Source organism: Mastigoproctus giganteus, chromosome 4 (genome assembly GCF_048544385.1).
Source record: "Mastigoproctus giganteus isolate SK-2022 chromosome 4, ASM4854438v1, whole genome shotgun sequence".
In the NCBI taxonomy this organism is placed as follows: Eukaryota; Metazoa; Arthropoda; class Arachnida; order Uropygi; family Thelyphonidae; genus Mastigoproctus; species Mastigoproctus giganteus.
In genome coordinates, this window is record NC_143578.1 from 228,297,196 (window position 1) to 228,318,950 (window position 21,755).

General features: G+C 39.1%; 1 protein-coding gene across 1 annotated transcript in view; it reads right to left on the reverse strand.

Annotated features, from left to right (window-relative positions):
- The window catches only part of LOC150087461 (SCY1-like protein 2), a 412,155-nt gene that overhangs the window by 23,673 nt on the left and 366,727 nt on the right, over positions 1 to 21,755 (reverse strand). The window contains exons 3-7 of the mRNA XM_090372082.1: positions 12,144 to 12,304; positions 11,794 to 11,941; positions 4,987 to 5,133; positions 2,666 to 2,881; positions 1,602 to 1,718 (exon numbers count right to left, since the gene is read on the reverse strand). Coding sequence (XP_090228208.1) covers positions 1,602 to 1,718; positions 2,666 to 2,881; positions 4,987 to 5,133; positions 11,794 to 11,941; positions 12,144 to 12,304 — 789 coding nt within the window. The remainder of the gene's footprint in view (positions 1 to 1,601; positions 1,719 to 2,665; positions 2,882 to 4,986; positions 5,134 to 11,793; positions 11,942 to 12,143; positions 12,305 to 21,755) is intronic.

Below are 21,755 nucleotides of genomic sequence, written 5' to 3' on the forward strand. Positions count from 1 at the left end.
TACCAGACTCTTAATAGATTCAAATCATTACCAGACTCTTAATAGATTCAAATCATTACCAGACTCTTAAGAATCATTCAAATCATTACCAAACTCTAAAAATCTATCATTCAAATCATTACCAAACTCTAAAAATCTATCATTCAAATCATTACCAAACTCTAAAAATCTATCATTCAAATCATTACCAAACTCTAAAAAATCTTTCAAATCATTACCAAAATTTAAAAAATCTTTCAAATCATTACCAAAATTTAAAAAATCTTTCAAATCATTACTAAACTATTAAAAAATATTTCGCATCATTACTAAACTATTAAAAAAATATTTCGCATCATTACTAAACTATTAAAAAAATATTTCACATCATTACCAAACTATTAAAAAAATATTTCACATCATTACTAAACTATTAAAAAAATATTTCACATCATTACCAAACTAAAAATTTTTCAAACCATTCCCAAACTCTTAAAAATCTTTGAAATTTACCAAAATTTTTAAAACCATTACCACTCTTTAAAAATCTTTCAAATCATTCCCAACCTCTTAAAAATCTTTGACCAAAAATTTTAAAATTACTAAAATTTTTAAAAACCTTTCAAATCATTACCAGACTCTTAAGAATCATTCAAATCATTACCAAACTCTAAAAATCTATCATTCAAATCATTACCAAAATTTTTAAAACCATTACCAAACTCTTAAAAATCTTTGAAATTTACCAAAAATTTTAAAATCATTACCAAACTCTTAAGAATCATTCAAATCATTACCAAACTCTAAAAATCTTTCAAATCATTAGCAAAATTTTAAAAATCGTTATCAAATGAAAAGTTTTATACAGAAATTATTATTTAGCTTTATGAATAATATTTCTTATAATTAAATCTGAAAAACCCGACTTACATTGCTGTACTACTTCAAATAATCAGTACTGTACTTCTCTTTTCAAAAGGAAGATGCTGTTTGAATACTGAGTGCTTCGCTTCTCCCCACAACGAGTTGCTCAGTCTGGCATTACATTAAGCAGGATTTTTTAACGTAGTCAAAAGGAAGTTTTGGTTGTCACCGAGGTCGACTGCCATAAAAGAACTCATAGTTACTCTACCGAATCAACGTTAGTGACTGAGTTAGCGTCATCTAGGAAGACGCGTCTTTTTCCGTCTCGCATTTTCGTTACCAATCGGTTTTACTTCAGTCCGAAAAATTTAGTAGGTGCTGCCAAAGATGTTTTCACATCAAAAAGTTATAATGAACTTTTAAACTTCGTTTTTCAAGACAACTGACATCTAGCGACATCTGGTGGCACTTATCAAAAATCAAAGTTCGTTACAAACTAGTAATGAAATGAACACAAAAAGAGGAAATGCGCTTTAAACCTTTGATTCGCTTGAATCTGTAGATTGTCGCCTAGTAAAGAGTTTGAGGGACAATTTATTTTTCTGAAGGTGAGGAGCACGTCAACATTCGACTAGTAAATACGGGCGGTTCGCCCCGGAGCCGTTTTATTTCTGCGTGGGATCCCGCACTAAATTTCTTTCTCCCCTTCTCCACTGTAACCAGTAATACTATCAAACTACCAAAGAAGAGTTACTTACCATGGAAAAGTTCTGTGCGTTGGGTCGCCTCCGGGGATCGGTTTGCAGTAGACTCTGTAGTGGCTCCTGAAGATGGTGTGGCACCTTTTCAAGCAGATCATTCAGGTTGTTCTCTAGCTAGGGAAGAGCAATCCGAGTTAGAGCTTATCTCTTACGCCTCGCGGTGAAGGATGGGATATGGGGAAGTAGGAGCAGCAGAAAGTTCTGTAATGACTATGCCCTTTAGCCATGAGGATCGAAAGAGGCGGTTTGATGTGCCAAAAGGAAAAAAGAGGAGAAAATATCGTGGATGACACACTCATCGTGTCTATAGACAAATCTGGATGATAAGGACAGCTTTAAACAGAGCGTTTTCTCCGCCATTTTTATATATTTACGCGCGTATATGGGCACGTGCGTTGATGTATGTATCAAATCACGTGCAAGCGGCGCGTGATATGAAAGGGAACAACGTTAAACGCCAAGTTACGATACAGACCTTTACTGTTACGCAACAATGGAGATTCTCGTGCGGAGAGAAACTGACATTATATGCACGAGCTGACGCATTAAGCTATTTCACGCAAACGCTCCTGAAATTGACTAACTCTGTAAAAGTGTGATAAAAAAAGATGGAAGTTTTGTTCCTTACTTTTATTATGTGGCCTGAAACAGCGTAGAGTAATTTTTACCAAAAGGAAGAGGGCCCATTGATGACCGCCTTGAAAAGGAATTTACGTATTGTTTTCAGTGAACGATGTACAAGCATAAACATTTATTTGCTTGAAATTTTCGCTATTATTCAATTTAATTTTCGCAGTAAATGAATACTGCGAAAATTAATAATCTCGAGATAAAAATATTTATCTATTTAATAAGAAAATGTTGCCATCTTGTTCATTGATTATAGTGCGCCATTTTTAATAGCTCTATTTTTATCTTAGAGCCATATAGGTGCCTAATTTACTCACAAGATGTCGCTCTACACTATACTAACAATCATATCAGTTCCAGATGGTTTTAAGGCATAGTAAAATTTAAGAAATCCCAGATTAAGACCGTTGATAGAGTTAGGATGTACGTACCATTTCTAACTGCTTGCAATAGAGTCCATTACTAAGATTTGATTCTAGTAAAGAGTGGCCGCCATTATAGATGGCGCACACAACCAGTCCTAGAGAGAACATGTCGCTAAGAGGTGTGCAGGTGGAACTGACTTGGATCTCGGGAGCAATGAAGTCAAGATCAGGTTGACCCATCTTCGGTAGTTTTGAAGTGAATGGCTGACAAGGCACGGGACACTACAAGAGAAAGAAAGAAAGAATGGATAAGTTACAACGAATGGCAACATTTCAAATAAGAAAACATGAGAATCTACTTTTCGGGGGGGGGGGGAGCCTTTTATTTTCTGGTAGGGCAGTGTCGATAGATAGATGGAGAACGAAGAAAAGTCTGCAGATAGAAACCCGAAAGGATTGATAAGTAGTGAAAAAAAAAAAAAAAAGAGAACCACAAACTACACTTTAACACCGAAAGGAGAAACTTGTATTGTATCTTTTATTAGTTCGATGGCACGCAGGAGAAAGGCTTTTGTTCAAATGGGCACACGCACAAACGCTTTGCTAGTAAAAGACTCACTGCTACTTAAAATGTGTCCAAGGTAACTTCTTTCCTTTGTTTTCGTGAGAAAATTCAACTCTTCTTAGTACGGAGACGTTTAATAAGCTCCAAGAGTTGATGCTAATCCTATTGTTAGTGGTCCTGGGTGTGAACGCAATAAAGAGAGAAAGATAAAGTCACTTTACTCAAACGTTCATAGGATAGTGGACTGCAGAGATAAGAATGTAATTATTCCACTTGCTGAATCCGACAAAGACACGGTGGCGACATCTATTGCTTGTTTTCAGAAGCTGTTTATGTAATAGCGTAGGGAGCTGTTGCATTTTGGGGGGAAGAAATCGATTAGTTAATCAATAGATAAACATGAAGGGATATACTAAAAGGGCTTCCAAGGGATACTATTAATAGAGCAAGTGTTGCGGTGTTTTTTTGTTTTTTTTTTTCTTGTTCAACGTCTTTTGTGGTGGATCAGGGAAGAATATTGTCCTTAGATCTAACGTCATTCCTTCATCCGGGTTCTATTGAGCTTGCAGCAAAGATGTAGGGGAGAGAAAGAGAGAGAAAAAAAGGACGGAATTGAAAAATCAATCTTTCTTGGGCACAAATGAAAGCTGCCTTTGGACTCGAAAAAGTCACACAAAGGGGCTTTGACAAGGGATCGATCGACGCGCGGGAGAGCAGAAATTGCAAAATAATCGCCCCAAACAGGCCATTAGAAGTGGGAGTCATTTGGGTATTAATACCATTCCAGACTGCAGTTATGCCTGCAGGTCAGGCAAAGGAAAGAAATAAAAAAAAAAACAGGTTTCTTCCTTCCCTTGAAATACAACGGCTTTGTAATGAAGGGAAGTTTAAGATGAAGGGTTAAAAATAGCAGCACTCAGAAGTTTTGCAGCGAAACGATGCGAGAAAATAACTCGTGAGAAGCCAGTACTATTTTAGTAATTTAACCATCAGAGAGACAGATAGAATCAGTGAGGAGAGAATATAACGGCAGGAAGGAAGAAATAAAAGGGGTATCAGACACGGATCGAGACAGAAGCAGAAAGACAAAGCCAGTGTACTATAAAAGGAGTGACAGAATAGAAAAGAAACGAAACAGCAGAGGGATAAGAAAAAAGAGCGGGCCAAAAAAATATGAAAAGGATGAAAAGATGAAATGGCGCTTCCGTAGCCAGGTGGGGAGGAGCAGCAGTGCGTAGCACACGCTTCTTGATTAGACCGGGGTTCGAGCCCGTGACCACCAAATACGGAGGATGCGGAAAGGTCAGGGAATGACCACCGCATATCTCCCGGAGCAATATGGCCTTAGTTGCTAATGCTCCTAGAAAACAAAATAACAATAATAACAAAAGATGAAACGATAAAAAGGCGATACAAGGAGAAAGATGAAACGATGATTAGAGGAGAAATATGAAATGATCATAAAACGATAAATAGGAGAAAGATGAAATGATGATAAAAGAAGCTCCAAAGCAATTAAAGCCATGAATCGTCACTGTATTATGTTACTGCATGCTTTCTTCGGTCGGGTTGCTGTTCTGCTGGAGGAAAACCCGTGTCCGAGACCGACTAATTCAGCGTTGAGAAAAATGCCCACAAAAATTCCTCGGCTCATTAACGGGATTCAGGCCTTTACCAGTGAGAGAGAGAGAGAGAGAGAGAGAGAGAGAGAGAGAGAGAGAGAGAGAGAGAGAGAGAGAGAGAGGGCGGTGATTATAACCACTGTGCAACCTACAAGGACGTATCACTGCACTGTGCTTCACAGAAATTGGCAAATACTTACCATCATGTCGGATTCATTGCATTTCTCAGCAAACTCCAATCCTGCCAGTTTCCAGGTCCCTCTGGTGTTGATGATGATGGACTGTGGACACAGGTTTCGATGGATCAGCTTGTAGGTGTAGTGCAGAAAACAGAGAGCTTCAGTCAACTGAAAATAAATACAAAATAAAAAGAATAAAATATTGGAGAAGTAACAGAAGGAAATTGCGCCATAGCTTCTCTTTAAGAGTTTCTTACAAGTATCTCCATGGGACCACCTAAAAACAGGCACCTATACTAACACCGGTAACTACATTCAAACATCGAATTTCAGTGAGAGAGAGAGAGAGAGACTGGCGCGGATACATGGTACGATTGGGAGTTTTAATATTAAAATCGATAAAAGAAAGGAAGTGGAAAACTATGCTCGAGTCCCTCATTGGAGTCCTAAACCCCGATGAACACTATCAGCACCGCCACACCACTTACACCTCACTTGCTCAGAAATTGTCTTAAGCATGTTTTTTGGCACTTGTCCAGATAGGGAGACAAATAAAGGGAGTTACACTCCAAAAGCCTGGCGGATAACAAGAGAAGTCGATGGAATTTGTCACCAAGCGATTATTTGATAGCATTGTGTTCCAGAAGTCAATGTAGTGTGCAGCTTGATTGTTAGTGTTTTTGCACGGACAGCAAAAACACGAAGGAACAAAAAAATAATCTGCGAGAGGCGATTGCGAAGAAAATAGAAAAAAAAAAAAAAAATCAATTGGAAGAACGGGAAAGTATAAAAACAGACAGACGCGTATCTACGCTATTGGAAAGAAGTCCAGTCCAATCCATTTTGGTGCTACTTCTATAAATCTACGTGCTGTGCAGTGTTGTATCTGCAATGTTAGAAATGCGCATGATCAGCAAAGCGGGAGCTACACTGTTAAAAAGAGAAGGCGACACGTATGTAAATGTACTGTTAAAAAGAAAAGGAGCAGACACAAAACGACATTGTCTGAAATGAGTACATCTTGGAGAGAGACAATTCAGCTTAATGTCAGTTATTGAGCCGGCCTTACTGTGCGCCAGAAGCCAAGAGACTCTTAATGTCCATTAGTGTTTGCTGTATTGTCAGTAGCAATCGATCCTACACAAAAAAAGACTTCTAAAGATTAAGCACGGCTACGGCAAAATCTCATCAGCCGCACCTAATGGATAGATACAATTATTGAGTATTTGCCAGTCAGAAACAATGATTATTCGGAAAGAACTTGAGTGTTCTTACAAATTGTTTCCAGCAGCTTTGGGGATGACTTTTAATTATGATTAACCGCGACCGTACTTTAGAAGTTCAATAATTATTTCCGCATTTTTCAAAAAAAACAGAAAACGAAAAGGAACCGTGATCGTTGCTCCTGTAACCCTTCATATGTGTATACTTGTATGCCTCTGTACCACTCATATCTGTATACATATCTCTAAAAATAACCTTTATTACAAGAAATTAGTAATTAAGTATTTAAGTGTAGTTGTTGCGGACCCCAGGTTTCCCCCATTAGCCGCTTTTATACTTCTTCCGAGAAAAGTAATAAGGCGTGTTGAAACCTTTAGCCTTCAAATAGCCTCCAGTCTCCGTGGTCCTCTTCGTTAGCACAGTTGGTAGAATCGCCGTCCTCCCACACCGGATAGATTGTCGAACTACAAGAGTCATGATTACCGCCAATAGAAGCGAAAAAACACCTTTAAATAGTCGTGACATCAGAACAAAGGGACACTGCCCCAAGACCTTGCAGCATAGACCCACTACATAATGACAAAAGGTAGTGTAAGGACTAGCAAACATCACGGAAGGGATAAAACCCCATAATGACAGCCAGTAGACTTGATTATGACCCCAAGATAATGACCAGAAAATAAGCCCCAGACCACATGCAGTCTGGAAGGATGACATCCAGATTTAATCCCCTATTAGTGTCCCACCTAGATGAGACTCAACGGCCAATTTTTTAGGGCCTGCAAACTGATGGAGACGACATACGTGGCACTCTCCCGCCGGAACAGCCTATTGGCGACCCAAATCCGCACTCTCTTGAGCGGATCTTTCTTTCCAAACTCCTGGGGAGGAGAGGCTTGCCTCTCCTTGCCTCCCCAATTTTTTCACTCTGGTGGGGCACGGGCATGCCTCACTACCTGCAGGGGCCATCTACTCTGTCGGCCCCTTATTTCCAATTTCTTCCCCCCAGTCTTCATCCTCCCCCCAAACTTTTGTCTTGCACAGCGTTTAGCCCTACATGTCAAAATCAAAAGAGAACATCAAAATTCTTGCCCGAACCTATTTGGTTTTTAAAACTCACTTTCACCGCACAGCCCCACGTCTCGCAATATTAATACTAACTTGTATCACTAATATCAACCTCGATTTTTTTTTTTTTTTTTTTTTTGGTCCTAGCCACTAAAATCCCAGGAAAGTAAGTGGCAAGACCAGCCAGAGTACAAATATTGGTAACACCCGGCCGGCCTCCCTGTGGCAGGTATTGGTAACGTCGGGTCTCACTAGGGGCCCGGCGGCTAACAGGCCGGACGAACAATGGGCACAACAAACTACACAGTACATATCCCACACACTTTTAAATCTCTGGCTTGTCCGATACAGAGAACATACGCGGAGATGGGAGAAATCCCAGGTGCCGTCAGACCCCGAACATACCTAATACCTAATACCTAATACCTAATACCGGATGGAAAAGACCTGAGTTCGAGTCACGTCAATGACGAGAGGAATTTTTATGGGCCTTTTTCACAACGTGGCTGAGTTAGTCGGTCTCAGGCGAGGCAGCATGGTTTTTCGTCCAGCAAACAGAAAATCGACCTCAGAATACACAATTTAGAGACAGTAGACACGGAGCAATATGGCCTTAGTTGCTAACGCTCCTAAAACCCTACAGCAACAGAAACCAGTCTCTGTGGAACACTCCACAAGTTTTTAGTTCTCAACAGGATTGAGGTCAGAGCTCTGGACTGGCCAGTCCAACTTTTCGAAGCTCATGTCCTCAAATCAGCCCGTCACAACACAAGCAGTATGACATGGAACATTTCTCTACTAACACAGGTATGGGCTTTCCTCGAAGTACTGCCACAAAGTATCTAATGCATTATTATCCATGATTTTAGATAGACCTCAGCATTCACACTTTTGTTCAAAACAACCAATAGTCCCAGGAAAAAACAATCCCAGACCATCAAGCTGTCTCCACCAAACGTCATTGTCGGGACGATATAAGTTCGGCCAGTAACTTTCTCCAGACATCCGCCACACTCAGGCATGACCTTCAGACTGGTAGACCATGTACTGTGATCCATTCCTCCAAAGCACAGTTTTCTATTCATCTATTTCCCAGGAATGGCGGACCCTACACCAAGCTAGACCTTACGGGCCTTTTTTACAACGTGGCTGAGTTAGTCGGTCTCAGGAGAGGGAAGCATATTTTTTTTTCTCCCGGCAAACAGCAAATCGACCAAAAAACACATTTACAGACATGTATACGGCATAATACGGTCTAAGTTGCTGATCTTGTTTATTTATTTATTTTTTTATATATCTAGTGGCTGTTTGTGGAAATGTTTTCTAACACCCTACCCTCAACCAATCCGTATTACTATAGTAGCATAAGCTTGAATACTTTTACACAAAATAAATAAAATTGCTGTGGAGTGATAAGTCTCACTACACAATTTAGTTCCATGGATATAGTTGGCTGTGGAGATTTTCGTCAAGTCCTTCCTGTTAAAGTGTACCATCTCAGCCATGAAGTTTTGTAAAGACGATTTATGCTTTGTCCGCTTCAGCTTCTTCAGACTGAGCCCGTTGGTGCCTGAAATAACGGAGTCCATGACTCATTGGATATTTTCGACAATTATGCACTACCTATACTGTTATTCTAGGACAAGGGCCCTGTCAGTGTCAGCAGGACATCACCCCATGTTATTCAGATCTAATTTGTGGACAATGACGTCAACACGTTGGACTGGTCGACCGTCAACTCCACTGAACACCTATTGGACGAATTGCAGTGCCAGATAAGACTGCAGCCAAAATGGTCTTCTAAACTGGATGTAACCGCTACTTAGCAAGGGGAAATGGAAGCGAATTCCGGCAACATACACCAGAAGTTGGTAGAAAATATGCCAAGGAGGGGATTGAAGTCCTACAGGCCAAATATGCCCTTAATATGTATTATGATTTTCTGAACAAAAAGTCCTTTTGCAACCGCCTGTGTATATCCGAATACTTTTGGTCATATAGTGTACAATGTCCTGTTTGATGTGTCATGGCCAGTCTCACTTTCCACGCTGAACATGGTGTGTGTGTGTGTGTGTGTGTGTGTGTGTGTGTGTGTGTGTGTGTGTGTGTGTGTGTGTGTGTGAAAGAAAGACATCTTTTGAATTCTGCCTTCTGAGCTGACGTTAACTGACAGATAAAGACAATAATGTTGCGCATCGGAACTTGTACGAACAGTTGGAAAGTTCATTAAGGCCAGCATCCGAGGATGTCAAGTATCGAGTGATTACATATTACCTTAATTATCTCTTGATTTTGCGTTTAATGGATCACAATTGATTACTGCTTCGCAACAATTCTCTGGAGAAGATAAAGTGGAGTCTAGATACATAACATCAATTGCTTCCTCCCATTTCTCCTGGAAACCCCTGCAGTGTTGTTCTCTGATGGTTATTCTGCAATAGCTTCGGTAATTAAGTATTCCCATTTAGTTCGCATCAGTGATAATCCAGTCCTCAGATAAAAGCTTCTATTTCTGTCGTCAAAATGTAATGGCCGGCTCAGATAGGCAGCTATTGATTAACTTTTACAGAAGTTCAATATCGCGAATAACGGATGATACGGCGCGTAATGAAAACTGTAGCATGTGTGATCACCATTCACGCAATCTCCTCCAGAAGGAGAGCAAGAAGGCGGCTGCAGGAAGCGACGCTGCTCAGGAAATGGAAGCTTAAAATGGCAAAAAATTACATGAGAGAGAGAGAGAGAGAGAGAGAGAGAGAGGACAACGGCTTGTATTACCTTGGCAACAACAATGATGTTGGCTGTGTTTTCTCATACCCTTTTAGCCAACAGGAACTTGTTAACTCGTTTTAACTTTGTTATCTTTCAATTTCAAGGGGGATTTTCCCAGATCAGGCAATAGTATCGATGAGTTCCCATATTAGTATCGCTGTAAAACAATTTTAATGAAAGAAACCACGAGCATCGTTCTGACTTGCATGTATACAATTGAACAGACAACGCCCTTCCATTGAACTTATGGAAGTAAAGCTTCCATTTAAACACACAATAGCCGTTAAGCGTTCCTTCCTCTAGAATTGGGCTGAATTTGTCCTAAACAGTACAATACTATAAGATTGCTGTTTGGTGGAGAGGATATTAAAACGCAGAAATTAAAATAAAATTCGTACGCTTTGTGCTCAAATTCCGATTATGGAGATCATTCTGGTTCCATCGACAGCTTCGCTTGGACAAAATACATTGTTTACAGTTCGACCTAGCTTTGTTAATAGAAACCACACGCTGGCTGATGAGCAGCCATTCACTTCCAAAAATCTGTCATTGCGGTGTCTCAGATTTTCAAATGTAAATCGGATTCACCTGTTCAGCCTTTAAAACTGCGGATAACGGTATTTATCTCTAAGTTCAAGCTAGCTCTATGTTGGTGGCGGTGTTTGCACGTTGGGTGGGCTGGAAAACCTGGAATAACTCAGGAGTAAGGTTTTTACCTCTTGAAATTGGCGAACTACAACTTCGATTGAGGAAATCTTTAGAAATTCTTCCAGTCTTTGATGGGATTCTAACCAAGACCTCTCCAAACGAGTGGCGAAACCACCATACCGTCATGGAGGATTTAAACTGAAACCCTTCTGTATTGCTGATGCGCCATTAAAATCCAAACAATCAATCCCTTCTGTACAGTATGTAGCGTGGAGGCTCAGGAAAGGCGACAGATTCCTGCCCATGGAGATGCTTCAAAATGTACAGGAGATGGCTGTTGAATACAAGAAATTCATTGAAGACAAATCCTACAGAAGAGTATCATTAGAGCGCATCTTTCGTCTTCAGCTTTGTGACTGTTATTGTTTTTCATTGATTCGGTGTGTTTCCAACTTATTTTTTGTTTTTACCTGTTTTGGTTCCTTTTTATGTTAAACCCCTAGCATTTTTGCTGTTATGGGTATTGCATCAGGCATCCATGTAAAATTTTCGCTGATTGCAATAAAGATATATGTATAAACTCAAGACAAAGCTTAGAGGCAAATGCCGTTAAGGCTTCAACATAAGCTAAACAACAAATACACAGAAGACTTGGCGCTGAGTACTAGACGTTGGTCTTCAGAGGGACCAGAATAATCACCATGATTTAAAAATCTACTGCGTTGAAATATCCGGAAACATTCCTATAATATTGTGCTGCACAAACTTTTCGTTTTTTTTCTAATAACTGCAAAATAACTGGTCAAATCAGTGAGAAAACTTTACAAGAACATTCGTAAGCATCTCAGACCAACCAAGAGATTCTAAGCAGACTATCGAGAGAACACAATCGCATTTGGAAAATAGAATTTATATTTGTAGTTATTGGGGGGAAATATTTTTTGATTCCGGGATAGTTTGGTGCAACTACCTCAAACTAACTACAAAGAAAGTAATCATTGGCTTCTAAGAATTGTCTCAGTACAGCTAGATCTTTGATTCCAGACAGTAAATGTATCTTGTAGTATCAGGCTACTCTGCTTATTACAAATCTGGTGTTAGTAAACTCAGTCTTACCTGTAACAGTCCGTACTTGATTTCAATGTCCAGGAAAATGTAATCACGCACAGTATTTGGTAGATTCTGTGGTAGTCGCTCTTCCAAGCAGCCAAGGATATTCGCCAGACTCCCCAGTATAGGCTCCGTCGCAAATGCCAGTGTATCACTACAGAAAAAAAAAAAAAAAAAAAACAGGATTAAGCACACTCAAAAAAAAAAACCAAAGATCAGATCCTACCTATCTACACTACAAGAATATCAAAACTTATTTTGAAATATTCCATTGCATTTTTAAAGAACTGTTTCTGTTTGATGCTCGTGTTATCGAAAACTGAAGAAAGTATTGGGATTTGGAAACAGTCACTTACTTCGACTCTTCTATAGGATGATAGAGAGTGAGTAGCCTCGGATGTTTCAATCGATCCAGTTGTCGAACGCTGAACCTCAGGATTTCTGTTATAGTTTCTTTTCTCTTGGGTTTGTGCAGTTTCTCGGCAACTCGTTTCTCAAAGAAGAATACAGCAGCACTCTGCACGAAAGAAATATTTGATTCAAGTCTAAATTTTAGGATAAAATCAAACAAATTTTGGTAGGAATGGATATTAGAAAAATTATTAGTATTTCTAGTTTGATAAATTACAAGGCCGTGATTTTTGACCTTTTAGGAGAAAAGTTTGGTAGTATATGAATCTATTACTTCTGTATTCATTCCAGCTTAAACGGACCTTCGTGAAATAAAGAGTCGCTATTTAGAAGCTAATTTTCACAGCGTATTAAACTTTTCATCAGATTAAAATTATCTGACACGTAAATGTCTTTTTCAGATATCGAAATTAAACGATATCGGGATGGAGCCAAGTCTGACCTATACGGAGAGTAAAAAACACCGAATTTTCCAGACTACAAGGCGCATTTTTTGATAGAATGTGTTTTCTAAAATCTCCTGCATCTTATAATCCGAAGGCATACTCAAGTGCTTTTATCTATCTCTAAACATCACTCCATCCATTTTTTTAATGAAACCCCCAAACACGAGAGGTACTGGAACCTATAGTACTTAGTACCGTGCTTGGGTTGGAGATTGAGAAGACGAAAGAAGATATTTGTTGACATTGGACTTGAACTTTTGTAGACTGTAATTTTCAGGAAAAACGTATGAAGGAAGGTTGTTCCAGAAAACGGCAGTTGAATGAATAAACGAGGAAGATGATAAGTTGGTTCTGTGAGTTTGAAGTTGGACAGTAAATGGATGTTGGCTGGTGGCGGCACGTGTTTTGAAAGAGAGAGCGGGAATTATAGAAGCCAATTCAGAAGAATAGTCCCCCATCATCGACAAAACTATGGATAGGATTTCCAGTCAATGGAAGAAGGTCATTAATATAAAAGAGGAAAAGAGTGGGAAAAAGAACTGAACCCTGGGGTGACACCAGCATTAGTGGAGAAGTTAGGAGACAGAGAGCCATCTACCATCACCCTCAGTGAGGTGATTTCGTTTAATTTCGATATCTAAAAAAGACATTTAAGTGTCAGATAATTTGAATCTGATGAAAAGATTTAAAAAACTGGATAACCAATTACAAAAAACAGTTGGCAAACCATAAGATAGAAGCTTGTTAAGAAGACGATCGAAAGCCTTTTGAGATGTCAAGAGCAACTGCTTGTGTTTCACCGACCTTTTCATTGAATTTGTCCTTAATGGGTAACATAAGTCAGAATATCACCAGTGGATCGACACTGAGGAATCCATACTGGCGATCGTTGATCAGACAGAAGGTTTCAAGGTAGTTTAAATAAGAGTTGGCGGTTAATTGATTTCTCCATTACGTTAGAAAGAGTGGAAGTAATTGCAATGGGACGATAATTGGATGGGAGGGATTTGTCACCCTTTTTAGGAACTGGCTGGATATGAGCAAATTTCCAAGCAGAAGGAAAAATACCTTTGGAATACGAAAGTTAAAAAAAGCGGCAAAGAACAGAAGTAAGTTCAGGGGAATATGGTTTTGAGAACAAGTGGAGAAATATCATCAAGACCTGGAGCTTTCTTAGCATCAAGATTCGTCAAAATCCTTCTGACATCCTTTTGACGGAAGACCACAGGAGGCATTGAATGGAGCGTATTGGGAATGGTGGGAGGTGTTTTACCAAGATCATTAATATAAGAGTTGGAAGAAAATGGGGTGCTATCAGGTCAGCTTTATCCTTGGCTGTAGTGACAACAGAACCATCTGGTTTTGACAGAGGTGGGAGCAGAGATGGGGGAAAAGTTGCGGTTGCGGCCAATAGCTTTGGCAAGAGACCAGAATGCTCAGCTACCATTAAAGCAAGAAGCAAGTTTTCTACTCTTAGTCTGTTCAAAATCTAGTTTGGACTGATTAATAACTGCTTTACAATTGTTGCGAGCTTTGGTGTAGGCAGGAAATGAAACTGAAGAATTGGAAACAAGCCAATTACGGTATGCAACATTGTTCTCTTGAACAGCCTTTGCACATTTATTGGAAAATCAAGGTTTAGGTAAAGGTCGAGATTTTAAAGTGGAGTGTGGGATAAAGGATTTCATTCCTACAAGAATAATTTCACTGACAATGCCCCCCGCATACACACTACTTGGACTCCCTCCAGTCACTATCTGGCAGAGCAGAGGTAGCAAGATTATACACTAGCTGATTCGGAAGCCTCCTAAAGAGTTACCAATAGGTTCGGTCCAGTGTACTAACTAGCGGCCGGCATGCGAACACCGTTTTAGAGCTGTACCCTTGAAATGTAATGAAGATTGGATCCATTTGGTCCATCCATGAGAATTGAACCAAATGGATGGAGACACAAATGAAGGATCGAAACCACACCACCAGGACGAATGAAGCAACCAACAATTTCATAGGTATGCGAATGAGTGAAAAATTAATGGAAGTTGGGATGAAAGAAAGCAACCTTATGCGGCATCGGCCAAAAACAAATAACCCACTCCATCCTAATCTAACAATTTGTCTACTCCTTTATTTAAATTTATTCAAGCTAACCCCTTCCACAACTATAAATGGAAATCTGTTCCAACAATAAATTACACTTTGGTTGAAGGCAAATTTCTACACAACTATCCTGCAACCATCCTTTTTCAATTTAAATTTATGTTTCTCTATGTGTGTTGTCCGAGGAAGGATGTAATGAGCGTTTACGCAATCCATTTAAAGGTTCTAACGATTCAATGGGCCCCTGGCAGGTATCTACTTTACAGATATTTCAATTTGCAGCCCTAGAGTGTTTCGTGGTAAGTGAGAGATGCTAATCTATTTGCACTTCTCTGCACCTGTTCCAACAGACACACATCCATTCTAATATTAGGCGTCCAGAGCAGTCCTCACCGTCCTCAAGATAAGGCCTAACCATTTCCTTGCACAATGGCATAATCACCTCCTTAATCTCTGCTAGCAAAGTTTCTGTATATCATTGACAAAACTTCACGAGCTCTCCTGGAAGCTGTTGTCTGCACTTTACAGGGCATTCTATAAAGACGATCAAAGGTTTTGCACTGCCATTTTTTTTATCACTAAGCACTTGTGAATCTATGTCAAATATATGCAATAGCATATTTTTTCTTAACATTTGACTTCTGAAGCATGGGTGCGGCGTCTTATTGTCTGGAAAATAAGGTAATCGTTCACCCTGATTCAGAAATTTTTCTCACTGTGAGCTGTGTGTTTTGCTGCTTGAATTATTACGATGGAACATCATTAGGATTTCTTTTGGACCGTCTTGTTCTTTAAGGACAGAAGGTCCGTAAGAAATCAATAAAAAATAATCCTTTTCTTCCCAAAAACACAGAGGACAAACGGACATCATTTATATTTGGCTAAGTTAAATTAGGTGTAATAATAAGTTAATATTCATACTATACTGAATACGCAATCAAAAACCTCTACCTGAGCTCGATGAATATGAATAAATCTGTAAGTTCTTTCGTTCTTTACAGGGTGCACTGTTACTTTTTGTTAGTGACATTTTTTTACGGATGGCGTAGCCATAATAAAATTACGTAGGCTAAACGCCTGACTATTCTGTTTTTTTTTATGCAAAGAATTAAAAAAAATATCCATCAAGAAAGCAACTGAGAAAGAGAGAGAGAGAGAGACCGATAAGAATTTATTAGTGCGACGGACAAAAATCTCTATAATCAGGTGGCAGGAGATGCAATTAGTCTTCTGTATTGGGAGGGGGGACAACACGAAGCTTCATCATAATTCTCCATCTCTGTCTGCGCAAATAGTGATCGTTAGAATAGATGGTGCGTCGTCTGAGGAACCCTGTTTCAGAGATGATCACGTAGCCCACTAATTAGTTCAAGGTCTCAGACCTTACCCGTTGGATGCAGGATCTACTGCTTCTCCGTTACCATGGATACGGCAGGAGCGAGACGATGCAAAACACATGTGTTCGCACTTTCCGTAAATTAGATTGTTGCCATTAGAGGAACCACGAAAACCGTGCTGTTGTTAGAGCAAGTGTTTCTACACAGCGGAGACTTGTTCACCAGAGAACCACTCAGGGGTTTCGTCCCCCTTCCCTGCTCCAAACTTACCTCCTAGATATGGCCTGTCGCACTACTTTAATGTAGCAATTATGACCATTAGGTTTTACGTTTTTCCAAAACTCTTTTACCGTTATATTAGATTACTGGACTTGCAATCGGCTTTCTTCGTTTCACGTGAGTTATTTCAAACCCTAAAAGTTAAAACTTACAGTGGTGTCAAATGTGTGTGAAGCCATTCACGGAACAACCATTTTAATATTTATGTTTGCACATATACAGTAAAAACTACGTTGCAAGCCGTAGAGAATCAGTCTTCAGGTTACTATAGCAACCGATGTAGACAACGGATATCCCTCTTAACAAATGAGAAGGTTAAAGTTGTGAAATCGAATGCCAAATTTGCAATTTCGTGGGATTAATCTAAATTTAAATGACTTATGAAGTGTAGCAAATAGTAATTTAATATTTAACAACAGCAGAGGATAATAACCCAGAAGCTGGCCAGCAAGATTAATGTTTAATAGGTCGCATATCGTAAGAGCAAGGCGCCTTTTGAATGTAGCACGTTGATCGCATGTAGCTGGACGAGACGCTTCTGGTTGTTATGGCAACAGACATAAACTGCATTGTTGTGATCACAACAGTGTGGGATTTGGGTCAGAGGAGGTGCGAGCGACAAAGGATTCATTTAAGAATAGTCCACGGCCATTAAAATCTAAATGTAAACAAAGATGTCGTCGACGTTAAACTTTCATCACCATCTGAGGCGCATAAATCATAGAGTTGGTGAATGGTACCGAGAAGTCCTCTGGGTGCCTTTTATGGGTGTTCAGGCATAGCCTCATACTGCCGATATTCGCTCAGATGTACAAACGGCAAGCTATAGAAATTCTAGCATTAAAGTCTGTCAGAAGATCTTTCAGTTGGAAAAATGGTCTGAGAACGGCCTGGACTCAACTTACCATCCAAACTGTTCTGAATTGGCGGTGTCAGCTATTTGAAGTTTTGAAGTTACTTACGGGAATTAAAATCCTTGTATGGGGAGATGGGGAACCAAGTTACGAACACCCACCGTTCCACAAGTCGCAGCCAGGAAATTCAGTTGGTCTCGTGGGGACGCAAAGTACTTAGCTTTGATTACTCATGCGGGGGAGTTCTTTCATGAACCAAATTGATTACTAAGTTTAGAGAACATGTCCGACACAGAGTAGACAGGGTGCCGTAGTTTAATTACTTTCTTTAGGAAAGGGGCAAATGTCTAAGCCCATTGAGAAATCAGACAGGAGAAACCCTCACATAAAAGGCTGCATGTACGTGGTAATGGTACTTGTAAGCTAAAATTTAAAGATGGCCGAGCTGATATTTGAAAATATTGATGATAATTAGATATACAATTTCTGTATTAGTATTAGATTGGCTAAATAATAAAGGAAGTGAATTTTTTCTGCATCTACCAAAAAGTTGGAAAGAACATTACAAATCCCCAATCACTCATACTTGCCCATCATTAAAAAAGTGATTCATCTAATTCCGCTTTGAACTTTAAAAAAAACTTTCCACCTTGACCACTGTGGTAGGCAATTCATTCCAATGATCTACAAGATGCTGCCAGAAGATAAACTCCATGAGATCCAGCCTTCTATTACTTCTCTAAGGTTTTATATCGGTGGCAACAAGTTCTTGATTCTCCTTGAAATATATACAAAGTATATTTCGTGGTATGATTCTCTGCCTCTTCTTCAGCTTAGTATTGCTGTTCATCCAGACTGAATTCTTACAAATTAATGGTGTCCTAAAAGTGAATATATTGTAGGTGCGTACGGTACTTTTTTACGCTTAGCTATTTGCGGTTTTTTTTTTAAAAAGAGAATCTCCGAATAGAAAAAAAAAAAAAAGAAAATAAATCAACTGGAGCCCCCAGGGAAAATTTCTTCATGGGAGAACGCTTCACTGAATCAATGGTGCTGACTAAGTATGGGCTGTAAAAAAATTGCTTTTAAGCTACTACTTTCTAAACCCGTAATCGAAAAACTCCAAAAAACAAACGAACAGCGCAGCTGTGAAAATACCCAACTTATGGCTTTACATCAAGCTAATTTCCTACAATAAAAAAAGAAAATAAAAGAACCAAAAGATCATGAAAATTACCAAAAGATCATGAAATTTACACGCAGTAAATATTGCGTAACAATAACCGACAACGCGGTTTTGAATACAACATAGTAGTCTGCCGTTATTATTGTTAACGAACTGGCGTCCAAAACAAACACGTGCCATGTTTGCCCATCTAACAATCATTTGTTTGCATGAAGTAAATATTGACGCAGCGTTGATTGTTTAGTGAACCCTCTAAATGAATTCTGAAACGCGGCAGATTTTTGTTTTAATTTCAATAAGTTCGCCCATATTATCAGACGTTTACATTGTTATTTAAAATTTACGCTCCTTGGCTCAGTGGCTCCCTCTGAACGCACGGATACGGTTTTCATGTCACTGAGCCGAGGTAGCAATTTTTAGTAGCTCGCATTGTTCCAAACATTAATTTTATGAACTATAAATCTGCCCGGAATCAAAAGTATTTTTATGATTTAAGTTTATCAGCAGTATTTCCCGCCAGTTGGAAATTACGAGGTTGAACAACTGGATAAAGACAACGTTCTACCAAAAGAGCTCTTTCATTGTAACCTTTATCTGATATGGCAACATTCTTCCACCTAATAATGCCGATCGTAGTTCCAGTTAAGTAATTTTCAACATCCTAATAAATTTTCACACGCTCAAAGAACCCACCTAGCGTTCGAAATTAGCAGTTTAATAATTCATTGTTGCGTATGTGCACGTTCGTAACCATGGTAGCTAACTCTGAATTACGTAACGCACGCGCTAGCATGAAACTTACTATAAAATTAATTTATTGTTATCATGCGCACATTTCACTCGTAATAGAGAGTCTTAAAAACGCCTGTTTCGTGCAGACGACATAAAAGTGTGCAACAAACAAATGTGCTTCTCTCAGCACATTCGTTTGTTACACTTTTGTCTTCTGCTTTTACGTCTTCTCTATACGAGGATAGATAACAGTTGTCAAACCATACGATGGAAACTTATTAAAACGATCTTTATCATCCTCGTATATCAAAATTTTAAATTTAATTAAGTCTACGACGATTGCTCAATATTCCACACTTGACACCAAGTTTTCGATCCTGTTTGACTATTTCTGGTACTATATCCGCCCTCAGATCAGCCAGTAAACTATGCACTGGGTTTATGCATTAAACACAGCTCCTGAAACTTGACTCTTCTGCACGCAAAGCTTCGACTAGATGGAAAAGGAATATATATTGTAAACGAACACATAGAATTGTTCGTTGCCATAGTGATCATCCAACATCCTCTCCATTAACCTGACGCAGACAAATTATTTTCTTGTCTCTCAAGATAAACAAGATAATCAGTTTAATGCAGAAGCGCCCTCTTGCGTGTACTATATAAAGAAGGTGTCAATATAATGCCTAAGTTGAATTCAACTTATGCGCCACCTAGTGTCCATTAATATTAAACATTTAGGTCAGTTCACGTGTAACCCGAATTCTACTGTCGACCTAAAAACCGGTAATAAAGGGAAGTTGCACTACCCTAATTAATTAACTGAATGAAGCTGTTACCGCTTGGGTGTGACGGGTGTACTGTTTCCATAATTGCATTTAGCAATTTGTGAATAGTTTCACATTAAGTCGACAGGTGGCGCCAGGTGAATGCATTGTTCAAAAAAGGTGAATGGTTATGTTTTGCTACGTTTTCTCACTTTTAAGTTTATCAACCATCTAAATTTTTAAACTGAAATTGCATACGTGATTTAAAGAATATATACATAGAAAAAAAATAGGGACACCATTAATTAACGAATACTAACGCCATCTGCTGGTAGGATACAAAGCGACTTTTGTAGTTTTCATAATTTTATTGTAAGGAAGATATAATAACGGGTAAGGCAGGTGTATTTTGAAATTCAAGAATAAATATCGCAAGAGGGATTCTCCATCAGTGAAAGAACATCCAAAGTGCTCCAGCTCGCGTCTAGATACAGAGAGAGAGAGAGAGAGAGAGAGAGAGAGAGAGAGAGAGAGAGAGATGCATGTATATCCACACGGAAAATAAATAAAGAGATATACAGACACACCAGGGATTTTAGCTGCTCTGCTCCGTCTTACGTTTTCATCGATCCGTCTGTAACCTACTGTGCCACAAACCTTCTTCTAGGTGCACTACTTAATTGTATCCCGACCTTCGACGCGCGCGCGTATAACCGAAGAAACAGAAATAAACAGCGATCCTCAAGCAGAACCAAACGGTAGAAAAGAGAGTGATGGGGAGGGAGGTTGTGAGTTTTGGTGGCAATTTATGCCAACAGACTTCTACCATCTCCAAACGCGATCTGTTTTCATTTTAAAGTTGAAACAGATAGGGATATTCAGAATGCATTCACTTCATAAAGAATTACCGTTGAGCATCCTTTTTAGTTGAACGTGGGATTTACTTTTGGACCTGTCTCCATTAATCAAGACTGAACTTCATCGCAGAGGTAATTTAAGTCAACGGTGTCTGTATGAGTTTCCCGCGAAGAAATATGAAAGTGTGTGGCATTCTCGATATCATTAAGGAGATAGGAAAGGGAACAGAACATTCTGCGGATATTTTAAAAACTTGAAGGCTCCCAGGAAATATACTGCCACCCAAAGAATTGAGTTTAAATGCCTAATTCAGTTTATAAGGGTGGATACAGTTTTTCTGATAGAAAAAATATCAAATTGAGCTTTGTGTATTCACAGTTGCAGCCAATCCTTATACTTCTGGTTCTCATTATTGAGAAGTCTTCTATATTCAGATGGAAAACCTACTCTCAGATATTTCATGGTCTGCAGAGAACCCAGAACATTTAACGCTATAAATGCGAAGGCGTCTCTATCCGTAGGCGAGACGCCTTCGGATTTATTTATAGACATACGAGGGCGAAAGTGAAAACATATTTAGTGAGAAGATAAAGAGAGTGGACAGCGTTGGTATATTCGGTTTTCAGTTTACAGAAAAATATGGGACATCAGATTACTGACAGAATAATAATAAACAAAGACCACGTGCGAGTAAGGACAATAGCATACGAGGGTGGGGGTTACGTCTTTTAAAATAACGTGAAGAAATTGCGTCAATGTCTTATGAAGTTTCTAAAATTTAATATTTTTAACGTTGGTAGATGGAAGAATGAATATCCAAACGTTGAGCACTGTTCGGTAATCAAATTTTGGGTCAAAGAGGGCAGAAATGCTAAAGGAAATCCCTGAAAAAATGACTAGCGTTTAGGGAAGTTTCACCCAGTTATGCTACTGTTGCAAGATGGTGGAGTTCAAAAGATGATGGGAGTTGAGGATGATCCGAGGTCTGGTCGACTATCTGA